The sequence below is a fragment of the Anastrepha ludens genome, chromosome 3, assembly GCF_028408465.1.
Source record: "Anastrepha ludens isolate Willacy chromosome 3, idAnaLude1.1, whole genome shotgun sequence".
In the NCBI taxonomy this organism is placed as follows: Eukaryota; Metazoa; Arthropoda; class Insecta; order Diptera; family Tephritidae; genus Anastrepha; species Anastrepha ludens.
This window is the reverse complement of record NC_071499.1, coordinates 27,880,643-27,895,245: the sequence shown is the minus strand read 5'-3', so window position 1 is coordinate 27,895,245 and position 14,603 is coordinate 27,880,643. Positions and strand designations below refer to the sequence as shown.

Below are 14,603 nucleotides of genomic sequence, written 5' to 3'. Positions count from 1 at the left end.
CGCAAGCGTCAACGGCTTAGAGTGGATAGATCAGAACGAAGTTGAAGGAACAGATGATTTTACTGAAAATCATATGGACATGTTGGTCCCAATAGTCTCTCTTGAAACCGCGCATGATTCTCCATGGACCGAATTAGAGTAGATATTCTTTTTTTAATCGCAGTAGTTACGATTTAAGTCTTCTACGAGTATTGTTAAACTTTTATTACACTTATAACTCTCAGCAATATTGATTACTAGTCTTAACTAGTCGTAAATAAAAGCACGAAGCAATTTTTTTTCTTTTTACAATAACAATCTAACGCGTTTACATAAGAAACCCACATTTTGAAAAATCTCTCGTGACATTGGGGGATGGGGAGGGGGGTTGAATAAAATCTCACGACATCTCATCAGGGGGGGAGGGAGGTACAGAAAATTGAAAAAAAAAAAACACTTCACGGAATTTATGGACGCCCCCTAAGACAATGCGGTAAATTCTGCTGCTAATAGAACTCTTTACAAATAATTAATGATTTTTTAAAGCCATCCAATTCCTAAATCAAATCCGTCGCTGTGTTTGACATATCGGCAAATAACGGGTTTGGATTAAAGAAAAAAGCTAGGCCATAAAAGTGACTCGTCTCTGAAGAACCCATTGACCGATACAAATAATTAATATACGAAATTAAAATTCATTAAATTTGCTATCTTTCATTTATGCTTGAAAAAAAAAAATCTCAATAATTATGAAATTTATTAGCATGAGAATAAAACTTATTGATTCAGACTCTCACCCTAATGTTTAAGCGAATTATTGCTCGAATTTATGCAAAATTCACAATATTTGCGCATCTTTCAAAACTGAAGCATAGTTACTGAACTCAAACTGCCAGTTGCAGACTTTATCTACCTACAAGTTAACTGTCAGCGTTGCTGTTAACTGTTAGCATTTATTGCCACCAAGCCTTCATACTTCAAATTAAATTTACTTACAAGCTAATGTCATCAACTCGACCATCAAGACGTTTAATTTAGTAACTTCCCAATAACAACCATAAAACCACACCAAGTTGCACTAGCGAAACGAGTTAGTTCCAGTGTATCACCACTGCCACCTAAAATGAGGCTCCACATAGTTCATAAAACAGTAAGATTTTGTATATACAGAGTAACAAGAAATACAGAAAGGTTCCAGAGCACACATCCCGTTATCGCACACATTCGCATAATATCCGTTATAAAGAGACCATCAGTTTACCAACTGCCCTTAGCAGTAGCTCTTCCTCCTAATTCTATGCTGTCTAAGTCAGTTGCCGCATCGGTACTTTTAATGAGTTATTCGGTCAAAATTTGACTCAGCGTTGCATAAAATTGTACTGCTGTACACCATCACAATTTAACATACTTATTTACACCCTCACTTACATATCTATGTCTGTGAATAACCCGTTAAGATTTCTATACTTTTGCCGACGCTGCCGCCTTTGGCAGCATTTGGTGACCCTTGTCACCAGCCGGTGCTCTTAGGTACTTATGCAGAATTGCAACAAATTCACCACTACCACCATCAGCAACAACAAAAACAACGAAAACAACACCAGCATGTCACGATTTATGCAATGAACTCAAATGAAAAGTCGCTTTGCTATTGTTGCTTTCTTATGTATGCATCCATACACACATACACACCAATTGCGCGCCATATTTATGCGTTTGAGAGTGCAAGCATGCCATGTATGTATATGTGTACTTGTCGGTGTAGATGAGAGGCTATGACATGCTTTCCCCAAGGCTGACTGACTGGCTGGTTGGCTGGCGGCTGGCTTGGTAGTGTAGGACTGTCTACATACATATATTTGAATATAATTTAATTATGAGATTACATAGGGCAACGCTTTTAATGCCGACTTTTTCAAATGTGAACGAGTAAAATGCTTTTCCAGATGTCATAACTTTGCATGCTTTGCAAGTAGTTTGTTTTAAGATACCAAGAATTTGCTAAAGAAAGTTTAATTTAAAATTATATTTGATGTAGAATTTAATTTGAATTGCTTAATCTACTGAAACGCTTGAGCATTTGCTGAATTTTAAAGTTAACATAACCGTAATGGGTTACTCATGTGGCGCATAACAAATTACACTCTCTTTCATGTGCGTGTGTGTGTGTGTGTGTGTAAATGAAACAGGTAAATATAATAATTGCCTATCACAACCCACATTCCACATACACACATAGCCACCGTTATAGCTGAGGAGCGCTCTATGAGGATATTTCATATGCGCCTCTACAAACAAAAAGTTGGGGAAAATGTTTCGTTTCGGTTGGTTTATTTAGCCTCATTTGTCTATTGTCTATTCACTTTGCCGTTGTACAGATTATACGGTTATTGTGAAATATGTATTTTAACACACACACACTGACATAATGCAAACACCCTAAAGTATGCTTTCATAAAATTTGCTTGTAACATTTTACTTATGTGTGCATTATCAAATGAATTGGCTGTGTTTGCTAAGAGTTCCCTTGAAATTGTTTCCAGCGAAATTAGTCTAATTGCTTGGCACCTTCAACGCACACATGCCTATGCACATGCTTTTATTCACGAACAGACTAACACGCACACACACATATACATACATGTGTGCGTACTATACATTCTCTCAGCCATTGCCATCAACCCTTTCACCACCTTCACTGCTTTGTATTTATTGCCACTCGAAGGACTAAATAGATACATATACATATGTACCTGCGAGCAATTCCAATTCATTTTGCATACATTTCGGCGCACCACTATTTCGTGTTTACCCACACACGTGACTGCCAGTGGTGTGTATGTGCCCCACTAGCGAAGTTATGCACTACCGAAAAAGCGAGTATTGGACGAGTTGGTAGTAGGTTAAGGCGAAAGAACGCGGTAATTTAAGATTTTAGAAAACTTGATTTTTTTTAATAGGAGCTAAGTGTCTCCAATATATTACATAGTTGGTAGAGGGGAAAAAAATGTTAATGATGAACTACCCGACTTTGCCGCAGTGCCTTGAATCTGCTCGCATTTTTTCGAAACCTTTTTAAGCGGCCTAATTGGAAATGCGTTGGTTGGACCAGTTTCGAAAAACATTATGGATTTTTCTCCCAAACTAATTTTTTTTTTCATTAATTTCGTATGAAAATATAGTTCGGTCTACAACAAATATCATAGAAATCCAAGTTTTCAACTTTGTACAAGATTTATAAAACTCGACCAATATCAAAACAAAAAAAAATATTAAAAAAAGGAAAAATTAAAACAAAAAAAAAAATTAAAAATAAAAAATTAAAAAAAAAAAATTAAAAAAAAAGGAAACACGAAAAAAAAATTAAAAACAAAAAATGAAAAAAAAAAAATTAAAAAAAAGTTAAAAACAAAAAATTAAAAAAAAAAAGTTAAAAACAAAAATGTTTGGCCCAATAATTAAATAAATAAATTAGTGTAATAAAATGAAAGTTTCAAGTGGCTCAAAATTCTTGTCGCTTTTTGATAATTTTTTTCACTGATGGTTTTGCACACTTTCTTCATATCACAGATTTTTTTTATATGCAGAAAAATCATCGTACGAACATTTTCATGAGTTACTTTCACTTTTTGGGCGAGATAAATTTTTCAACGCACGCAAATCAAAACAAATGAAGGTTTGAAATTTTAATGAAATTTTTTTAAATTTTTGTAAATCTTTTACAAAGCTTGTAACCTTGATTATTATGGTATTTTTTATAGAATGAACTATTTATATATTTTTTGTTTTTATTGAGTTTAAAACATACATTAATGGTCAAAACGAATGCCCTAAAAGAAATTTTAAATGCATAACCGTTCTAATATTAGATCCAAGCTTTTTTGTTGTTCCAGTAGCATAAACATACATTCATGTACGGCGAGTACTCTTGGAGTGACAGCCCTGGGCCCGATATAAATCCAGGTGGTCGCTCCGGTAACGTAGAACCAACCGACTGTCGTGGGAATGCCTCAGTTTCCTTTTTTATTGACAGTTTACTACTCACTTTTTTTTGTTCAAAAATCTAAAAAAAAATTCGTTTTTACAAAATTTGATAAAAAAACATCGTATTTACTTCCGAAAGTAAGTCGATTATAAAGGGTGGTTTATGTTTCAAGGGCTGGTGTTGATTTTGAATAAAATACAATTTTTTTAGAAAACGATTGTCATTTCTCTTTATTATGATCATATTGGTATGGAACAAAATATCGGCCAAGTGGCCGCCGCGGCCTCGGTGGCACACCTCCATCCGATGGTCCAAATTTTCGATGACACTGAGGCATAATTGAGTTTCTATGCCGTTAATGTGCCGAATTATCTCATCCTTTAGCTCTTGAATAGGTGCTGGCTTATCGACGTACACCTTTTCTTTCAAAAAACCCCAAAGAAACAAGTCCAACGGTGTCAAATCACATGATTTTGACGACGTGAGATTATTCGGCCATCAAATTTTTCGCGCAAAAGAGCCATTGTTTCGTTAGTTGTGTGACAAGTGGCACCGTCCTGTTGAAACCACATATCGTCCACATCCATATCTTCCAATTCGGGCCATAAAAAGTTCGTTATCATCTCACGATAGCGAACACTATTCACAGTAACTGCCTGACCGGCCTCATTTTGGAAAAAATACGCCCCAATGATGCCGCCGGCCCATAAACCGCAAGAAACAGTCACTCTTTGAGGGTGCATTGGTTTTTCGGGAATCACTCTTGGATTATCATTCGCCAAATGCGGCAATTCTGCTTATTGACGAATCCACTGCTGTGAAAATGTGCCTCACCACTGAAGATGATTTTCTTCACGAAGTGCGCGAAATGCATTTTGATTTGAATCATAATAAGCCTGAATAACCTTAACGCGTTGCTCGATTGTGTGTCTTTCCATGGTTCAACTTGAGTTAGTCTGAAATTGAAAAATGTCGAATGAAATGCAGAAAAAAACTTGAAGTTTAGGTGTGGTTCACATTCAACATCGGCCCTTGAAATTTAACCAACCTTTACAAAACTTTGTTTCGTGTTCTTGTTGTGGACTCTACCGCGCCATTCGTACCTCAAAGTAGCCGCCATTTTGCAAAAAAAATCTAACAATTTTCTCAAAAACTCTCCATTTCTAAAAAAAATTCATTTAAAAGAAAGTGATGTATACTTTCAAAAGCAACATTATTTAAGTCATGAAATATTTTGTTTCTTGTTTCACACCTTACAAGAGACTTTACCTGGAAATGCGAGTGCTGAAGTAAAAGACAGTTTGCCTCAGAATGAAACGCTTTTTTCTCGGCTATGTGCTGAATAAATCTTCTGCAATGAAATGCTAGCCTTTTTTCCATATTTCCAAAATAAATCCTAAAAATTAGTCCCTTTTTCGGACCCTGTTATCCTTCAAGCGAAATAGTCTTGCCATCACTGTTTTCAAATTCAGCAAAAACTTCACCGGTGTGACCCCACACTTAGGCTGTTATCAACTTATATTTTGCTACTGGGGTGTTTGTGCCCGCCTTTGTTATGGTTTGCTTTTGTGTTTTGGCATTGGAAATCACAAAGTTGTCGTCTGTTAGTGGATGTGACGGGTAGAAAGAGTACGCGCCACAAAACGAGCTCTGAGTTTCATACAAGCGTAAATACAAATACAAATACGTGTGCATGGAGTGCTTTTAGGCGCTGGAGCGTGTTATACTTTAACTACGTGCGGTGCTGTGCTATGTTCGGTGTTTAAGTGGCGGCACGCACATGTGTGGATTTTTAGAATTAGCTACATTTAGTTTAATGGTGGACTCATCATAAAATCACATCACGTGTCCTATTCAAAGAACTATATTCCTACATATGTTAATAACGGTATATGTGGGGTACTCATAACAGATTTTGTGATTGCATCACAGACTCCATTAGAATAGTTTGCCATTTCATATAAACTTTTGTTATCGGAAGTGTTTAATTTCCGATTTGGAGAATTCAATTTTGTTTTATTTTTTTTTTAATGCTTCCACCTATTCTGGTTGGTCATCTAGGGTCACAACTTGTTACGTACAAGTCTAGTGCCAATTTAAATTTTCTATCGCGCGTTAACCTGCACATTCTGGACAAAATTCTTTTCCAACTTAAATCGTCTTTTGCTATTTCGTTCTGACAGCAGAGGTTTCCGCTGAAAAAACTCTACCTAGCAGCCATGTTTCGCTCAAACAGTTCCCATTGTTTAAATTCAATGATCCAGTGTTTTCGTGTCATAGGGCAAAAATTTGATTTCCAGGTCCTTTTGCATTGACCTAGAAAAAATCCATAAACGCGATAACATTTAAAAAATATCGCTCGAACCTGTCGTAGGTTCATTGTGATGCCACTGGAACTTCTTCCTTACACCATGAAATCCCTTTTAAACCATCCTGCGGCTTTCACATTCAAACTTAACTTCGTTAGTCTAAGATGCGCTCTATCCGCTACATCTGCAGGGTCGACACTCGAAGTGTAACCAATTAAAACGGCCATAAATTTAGTTTGGAGAATTACTTTTATTCAATTCAAAGTAATTAGTAAATGTGTGAAAATAATACAAAATTAAGAATACAAAATTATGAAGTTCAGAAAGTTGTTTTTTAGTCATTCTTGGTCCACTCGAGTTTTGTGAGACGGTGCCGAGTCCTGCTGGAACGCCCATGGTATGCCACCAAAATGTTTGTCTGTCTACGGCGTCAAAGCGACCTCCAGAATACTTTCCCGATAATATTTCCCATTTACCTTAACGCCAGGCTCGATGAATACGAATGGAGAGCGCATAACTGCGGTTACAGCGGCCCAAACCATTACCTGTGGCGGGTACTGCCATCGGTGGCCAATCGATGACTCAAATTCTCGTATGAACTGTCGGTAAAATAAACCCTATCGTTTAGGGAGTTTACGAATTGCTCAATTTCAAAAATTTTCTCGTCAGAAAACACAATGTTCGTTAATTGACCGCTTTCGACCAACCGAAGCAACTCTTTCGCTCTCTCAAGTCTGACTTGTTGCTGCTTTGGTGTGAGATCAAGCGCTTTGGATCTTGTAAGGCTTGACTTTGAGATCATTTTTCAGTATGCGGCGGATGCTGCGGGCAGATATCAGGTCAGTCGATAAGCTCGGGCGTTTTTTAAAGGTGGTTTTAAAATTAATAAAAAGATGTTTAAAGTGTTTATTAATCAATAATATATTTTCCTTCATTATTTACAATGTCTTCCCAACGTTTAGGCAAATTTTGAATTCCCTGCTCGAGAAATTTTTTGTCCTTGGAGCCAAAATACGCTTCGATATCCCTTTTTATAGCTTCTTTTGAAGAGTAGTTCTTGTCACTCATATGGGATTGAAGTCCACGGAAAAGGTGATAATCCCAAGGTGCAATATCCGGAGAGTATCCACCACCAGCATTAGCTCCCATCCGAGCTCGTTCAGCTTGCCTAATGTTTTCCTTGCGGTATGAGATCTTGCGTTGTCGTGGTGAAACAAAACTTTGCGTCTATGCACTAAAGACGGTCGATTTTTTTAAGTGGCTCATTCAGGTTTGATAACTTATGGGAATAATAATCAGCAGTTATCGTCTGCTTTGGTTCCAGAAGTTCATAATAAACAATACCGGTCATATCCCACCAAATAGACAGGAGAATCTTCTTGGGGTGAAGGCCATCTCTAGGGGTCTTTATCTAACCATTGGCGTTTGCGAACAAGATTATTGTAAAGGGCCCATTTTTCATCACCAGTAACGATACGGTTCAAAAAACTTTCATTTCTATTTGACAGTACGGAGTTTGTCGGGTCCGCTAGTAATAAAATAAAATTTTAAGGTACGTGCAAAGGTCAATAAGTATGTAAAAGAATATCCCTGTCAAATTTTAAGTCTAAATCTTAATTACTTTTTGAGTTATATTCTACAACGCGGAAGAACGCTCGTTCTTGCTCATCTTTCGTTCGCCGCTCATTGCTCCCTTAAGTTATGTTTTGTAAAAATAATAAGTACTTTTTTTATTTTATAATTAGTGTGAATTAAATATAATAGATAACAAAATGAGTTAAAGGGCATATGATATATTATATAATTTGTCCTTCTGTCTAGCAATTTTTTTGTGATTAAAAATCACTTCATAAGTGGACAAAAAATAATGTTAAAATGGAAGTTTCTTGCTGTGCGAATACTTTCGTTCGTCACTATACTCGTACAAAGTGGTGGTTACACGCTTTTTGGGTATTTCGCCGAGCACCTGCTTTTTTTAATGTGCGTCTTGATGTTTTTCCACAATTGACTCCGAACAGCAGATGATTTTTTTGTGACAAGTTTTTTTATGACAGAAATACCCTCAGATATTAGCCATTGTCTGCCGTGGTGCTACCGCTATTAGAAAAAACTTCTATCATTTTGGTGTTTCCTGCAGGGAGATTCAAACATACGCACTCCAAAATGGTAGTCACGCACCAATTCATTCGGCTACTTTTCGTTCTAAATAGTCTGTAAGAAACTTTAGTTATTAGACCAAATAATAACAAATAAAAAAATGATAGCTTCCAAGCTGCGTTTGACACTAATACCTTTCAGGAATGCTTGGCGCGGCCAGTCCATTATTATTATTATATATTTTTTTTGTAGTATTTTTTTTGTAGTATTTTTTTTGAACATAAACATTAATTTCCCGCGCAATTGTAATTTCTTATTTAATTTATGGCAAATTTGAAGTTTGTTTTATAATAACTAAATTTTCCAGCCATTGTAACCGAAGCCATTCGGCGCAACACCCGCACATAACGAAGCAGATTTAATGTTACTTTGCACTTATGCAATAAACTATATAATTTGTTGTTGGGTGTCATGTGCAAAGCAGTAGTGCATTTTAACAGCTGTTGACTTAACTATTTCTATTGTTTTGCGGTTGGCTGTTATAATTTTGCTTGCGTATTCGCGTGCGATGCGTGCCATCAGTAGGTATGCACGGATGTATGTGTGTGTGTGTATGCGTGTAGAGTTGCAAACTACACCGCGTGCCCATTTCGCTATCTGCTGCGCTGTACTTGGAGGTATGCAGGTGTTTGCGACTCTGGCGGTACACTTGACGTGCTTCTTAGTTGCCATCGCCGTCAGTCGGTGAACGGACATGTCTACTAATATACACACATACATTCATACATACATGCCTAAGTACATACGTAAGTGTTAGGGAGTGTTGTTAACTGTTTTTTTTTTGTTATTATTATTATTATTATTTTCCTCCATTTACTTCTTCGCTTTGCTGTTTCATCGTCGTGTAATGCACGGGTATTTTCTTTGGCTTTTCTCTCAGTAGTCTCTTTGTGGCGCGAAGTAATCGCATTTGCATAAAACTTCCTCATTATAATTCGTTGTCGTTACCACCTGCCAACTCGCGCCATTCCTTTGCTTTCGAAAACACAAAAAAACACGACGACACACCTACCACAGAAGAGCTGTGCCTTTTGATATTTTCATTTTCTCAAATTTGCTTGCACAAATTGAATCGGGTTGATGTTGGTTGATGGCAAGTGGTGCGCGCACAGGAGACGGCATGCGAGAGTGGAGGAGGGCAAGAGTGAAAAGATGATGACGTTGATGACGGAGAGTATATTAGAATGCGAATTTTCATTTAAACGCCTTAAGGTATGCTTCTGTGGTACTTGCTAAGTAAAACAAAAACCGAAAAAATAAAAATAAGAAAATAAAATGAAAAAGTAGCGACAAGCATCGGTATTAGATGGGATTTGTGGAAAAGTGGCTTTGGAAATGAGGGCGTAGTAATTCAATATTTACTTTAAAACTTTTAAAATGTTCGTAGAATAAATGCTCTGTTAGGTATTAAAAATTATATAAATATGTACAAATGCACACAAACAAATATATGTACAGGGTGCTGCATCTAGCGTTTGGAATTTAATGTAGGTTAAGTTAGGATAAAGGGCAGCCCCCGTGAGGGGCTCACTTGGACAAATAATTAAAATTCGTCCATTGGTATGTCATAAAGAGGAGAAACAGAAGGAAAACTACCAAATAGAGGGGAAAAAGGAAGAAGGAGGCTTTGGATTGGAGGATGACGACCAACGTTAGCTAATTACCTTTGCATTAACCGCTTCAAGCTGCTGATGAAATTCGCCTGGTGTGTCATATTGACAACTGCTATATCCGCAGGTGTAGTAAAAAAGTGAGAGCCGCGATGTCTAAATCTTACCCCGACGAGAACAGGGTAGCTGAGAAGAAGGCGCTGAAATGAGTCCACTTCTGCAGAAAGAATTTGAAGTAATCGCAAATCTCGGTGCATGGATACTTAACGGACAATGCCCGGTAAGGGTACCCACCAAATTCGAGAGCTGCGGGCTTATTAACCTTAGAAGTTCCCTTAAACGCATCCGATCTACTGGTGGCCAGATGGATACCGCGACTTTGTACGTATGCGCATTAACCTAGACCTCGCTGAGTTGATGCGAGACCCATCTTCCCAGGAGTAGAGCACTGGTTGTCAAGGGAACCCCATTGCTCTCATTTCGCGTGGAACCGCCTCCCGGGTACTCTGCCTTGCCAGCTGGTCAACGCAACGTTTCCCCCTCCAATGCCGCTGTGACCGGCAACCCAAATAAGCCTAATATCGAAGTATTCGAATGCAGTCGAGAGAGAAATCAGGCATTCGCCCACTAATTTTAAATGCGCAAACAATGAGCCCAGGGTCCTAATTGTCGTCTTGCTGTCAAGGTAGATATTTATCTCGCTTACAATAATTACAGAAGTAGGCAGTCAATCCACTGCTTCTTTAAATGCGGCTACCTCTGCTTGGAAAACTGGTCCGGAAGCCTAAGTTTGAGCTTGATGGAGAGCTTCTCCCCCACGAACCTTTCCGTCCAGCTTCGAGCCATCTGTAAACATGTTAGCCATGCCCTATCACCAAATGTTGCACACCGCCCATTCCTCTCTTGAGGGAAAATGAATGCAAAATGTACTTACCTCTCATACGCAGCGAAGGTGTACGTTAATCAAGCACCATGGGGATGAACTCTAAGTTTCTAAGCATACTAGAGTGTCCATAGCTTAAGTCGAGATTGTGGCCGAACATCGCAATCTGATTGCGACGCCTGCAGCGGCAGTTTTCCCTGCGATGGCCACGGGTATCACATTCAACATAACGTTGAAGTAGGAGTGGATCGGAACCGAAGGGCCTCACTGATTCCAATGAGGGCAGACCTTTGGACTTTCTCCAGCTTCTTAACGATGGACAAGGAGTCCATACAAAAAATTGCGGTTATTAGCGGTCAATTTTGTGAATGACTTAAATAAAATAAACTGAATTTCTATCACATCACTTAATACACTGTGGTACAAAAATCATCTCATATGCACGTGGAACTATAGATTTTATATTAAAAATAAGTTTTCAGCAATACTACATAAAATCTATAGCTCAGTAGGTGTTACCACATTACTTTGGTCATCTAAATCCAAAATAACGAAAAGTCAAATTCGTTGTCACTAAGTAACCCTGTACGTAAAGTTGTCCAACTTCGTTATAATCCACCATCTACCAAATACTTTATGCTCTTTATGTAATAAATTGCTGATATCCATATTTTTCATGTAATACCCGCCCATACACACACACACCCACACACGCACGCACACTTACTTTTCACAGTCATACAGAGAACTGGCACAGGCTCAAAAGCTACATTTCAGTGGCACAAAGTTGAAATACGAACTGGGACCCCAGTGGAAGGAGAGCGATTAGGGCGATATGTTCCGTGTGTTCTTGCCAAACAAAAAAAGGAAGGGAGAGAGAATGGCTATAAAAATAAAAGTAAAAGAAAGGACATGAAAAATTACACTTTGATGTCAGATGTCGCTTCTGCTCGCCAAAGGTCCAGCGCTTGGCGCATAAAAACCCAGCTGTGTGTTGTAGACTTGTGTAGACATACACACATACATACATATATATTTTTGCCTCCGTGTGTGTGTGTGTGTGTGTATGTTGGCTCTTGTCACGTGTATGCTGCCCAAAAGTGATGTAGTGTAAAGAGCTTTGTTTGTTTTGTTTTTGTATGTTGGACATTTCCCCTCTTCCAGTGGTAGTTTTGAGCTGATGCTTGCCAATATTTTTACCCTGGACAGCTGTCAAATGAATGTCAACTTTGAGATATAAAACGTTTCAATTTGTTGCCAAAGGTTGATTTCGTATAAGCGAAACCTATTTCACAATTACTTCAACAAATGGTTGGCAGGAAATAAAAATAAAAATTAAAGGGAAAAAGTATTGTTGAGCAGATATGATTTTCTTAATGTTTCTGGCAATGAAAGTGGTGATAAAGTCCAATGTGTGACATTGGATCAATATCATTACAAAGAAGACAAAAAAATAATACCACGCTTTGTTTTATATAAATAGAAATATTGAAATTAAAAAAAAAAATTTTTTTCAAAAAATTTAAAGTTAAAAAAATTTTTTTTTTTTAATTTAAAATTTTAAAAATATTTTTTGTTTTGCTATTTGTTTTTAAATCTGCTTAAATATATAAAGCACAACAGTAAGTTTTAAAATTCGAAATCTGGATTTACATGAAGGATGTCATCTATTTGCTGTTTTCACAAGACACTGGACACTGGTTGATCAAGCCGATAATTCCCAAAAGTGGCAGAGATAGAGGTGGTACAGCGGGTTGGGTACGTAATGCTGTATGATACAATATTCTGTTTACAAAATGCTGTATACAAAATTCTGTATTTCAGAATTCTGTATTATAGAATTCTGTATACGAAATTCTGTATTTCAAAATTCTGTAAAGAATATTTTGTATTGCCGACTCCGGCTACGTAATCCTCCGTATTTTTGCGTAGAACTTCTTTTCGCGTGGGCGGCCTTCGGCTGTGCTTCAAAAAAATTACCCTCATCAGCCCGACTCCGGCTACGCAATCCACCGTATTTTTGCGCACTTTTTTTTATAAAATTTGTTGAATTTCTTATCATTTACTTACAGCATTTCGTCAATACAAAATTTTGTCAATACAAAATTTCGTCAATACAGAATTTCGTCAATACAGCATTTCGGCAATACAAAATATTTTTTACAGAATTTTGAAATACAGAATTTCGTAGGGATCCCGTGGTACAGCATCTCCTCTGCAGCTGCTCAGCGAGAATGCGGCGTTTTTGGGCAAACCTTATTTCCATAGTTTAATAGAGCTGTGCTACAACAATTCACTCAACTTGTTTATGTTTGTGTGCTCCCAAAAGTATCACTTTCCCATGTCCTTTTGACGCTCTGCAAAGTTTGCTTTTTGTTTCTATGAAAACATGCAAATTCGCTTGCATGCAAACTTTTTGTCATTTTCGCCATTGCAATATATTATATTTCGGTCTCCCTCTCTCGCAGTCTCTCTATCTCTCACTTCCTCACTATGTTGCGGTTACAAAAAGTTGTGTGAGGCCAAAAGCCGTACAAACATTCCGCTTTACACCGCCCCAAATGCCACATTTCCGTGGCAAACCAAATTCCATTCGTCACCCAATTCCTTTTGCCTTGTGCGCCTTGTTGTTGTTTTCTATGCCGTAGCTGTTGTTACGACAGAATGGCAGTATTTTTGTTTGCTTTCGTACAACAAATTGGAATCGTTATTCTAATTTCAAAACGTTTTGCGAGTTCCAAGTGTTTTTTGCTTTTGATGAATTCTTGATATTTTTATATTCTTATTTGGATATATGCACAAGGTGGCGCAGAATTAATCACCCTATCGGTAGATTTATAATTTTTACAAATGCCGCTGTACGTCAATTAAACTTGACACTTGAGAAGTAGGCAGCAGCTGCAGTATACAAACAGGCAAGCAATGAAGCGCGTAAAGATCAGGCTAAAGATTTCCATCCCTCAAGATAATTTTTTTTCATTTAGCAGAACAATTTGAATATAAAAATTGGATGATTAATTTTGCGCTACCTTGTATATTTTTATTTATTTGCTTTTTGTCCTACGTACATGAATATTCGTATTAAAAATGTTTTTTTTTTCTGTCTTTTACAGGTAAGGAAAAGCTTTGTAACAAGCAACGATAATTTCTGATTAAAAGTAAGTTGAAGTAGTATTTGTTACTCTATTTTGTCGACTTTTTCTCTCTAAAAACTACCGAACATGCTCTTTCGGACTTAAATCCGAACTCCAAGGATGAAAGACTACTAGGTTTGGACAAAAACTATGGTGAAGGGCAACATTTTGAGGGGACCTTCGGATGCCACGGAAGTGATTCGCCAGCCGAATTCTGTACGATCATTTCACACATATTCACATACTCGTCCAATCTGTCGTTGTTGTTTTTTTTTGTATATCACTTACACATTATTAGGGTTTACGTAAACAAACCAATCATTACCCCTGCTACGTCAGCCAAATTCGCTCAGAGTCTGCTAACGGTCAAATCATTAAAAACAATTTAACCTTCTGAAATTATTTATACCACTTTTTTATGGCGCTAGGCGAGCTTAACTCTTGGGCTACAGGCTGTGGCCTAAGTTTAAACGCGCGTAAAACAGAACTCATGCTATCTACGACCAGATATAAGGTACCAACTTTTGCCCTACCAAATATTAACGG

The 14,603-nt window shown here is 37.5% G+C and overlaps 1 protein-coding gene across 1 annotated transcript in view; it reads left to right on the top strand.

Annotated features, from left to right (window-relative positions):
- Positions 1-14,112, top strand: part of LOC128857249 (myb-like protein AA) — a 74,709-nt gene extending 60,597 nt beyond the window's left edge. The window contains exon 3 of the mRNA XM_054092911.1: positions 14,037-14,112. Coding sequence (XP_053948886.1) covers positions 14,037-14,075 — 39 coding nt within the window. The 3' untranslated portion in view covers positions 14,076-14,112. The remainder of the gene's footprint in view (positions 1-14,036) is intronic.
- Positions 14,113-14,603: the final 491 nt, after the last annotated feature.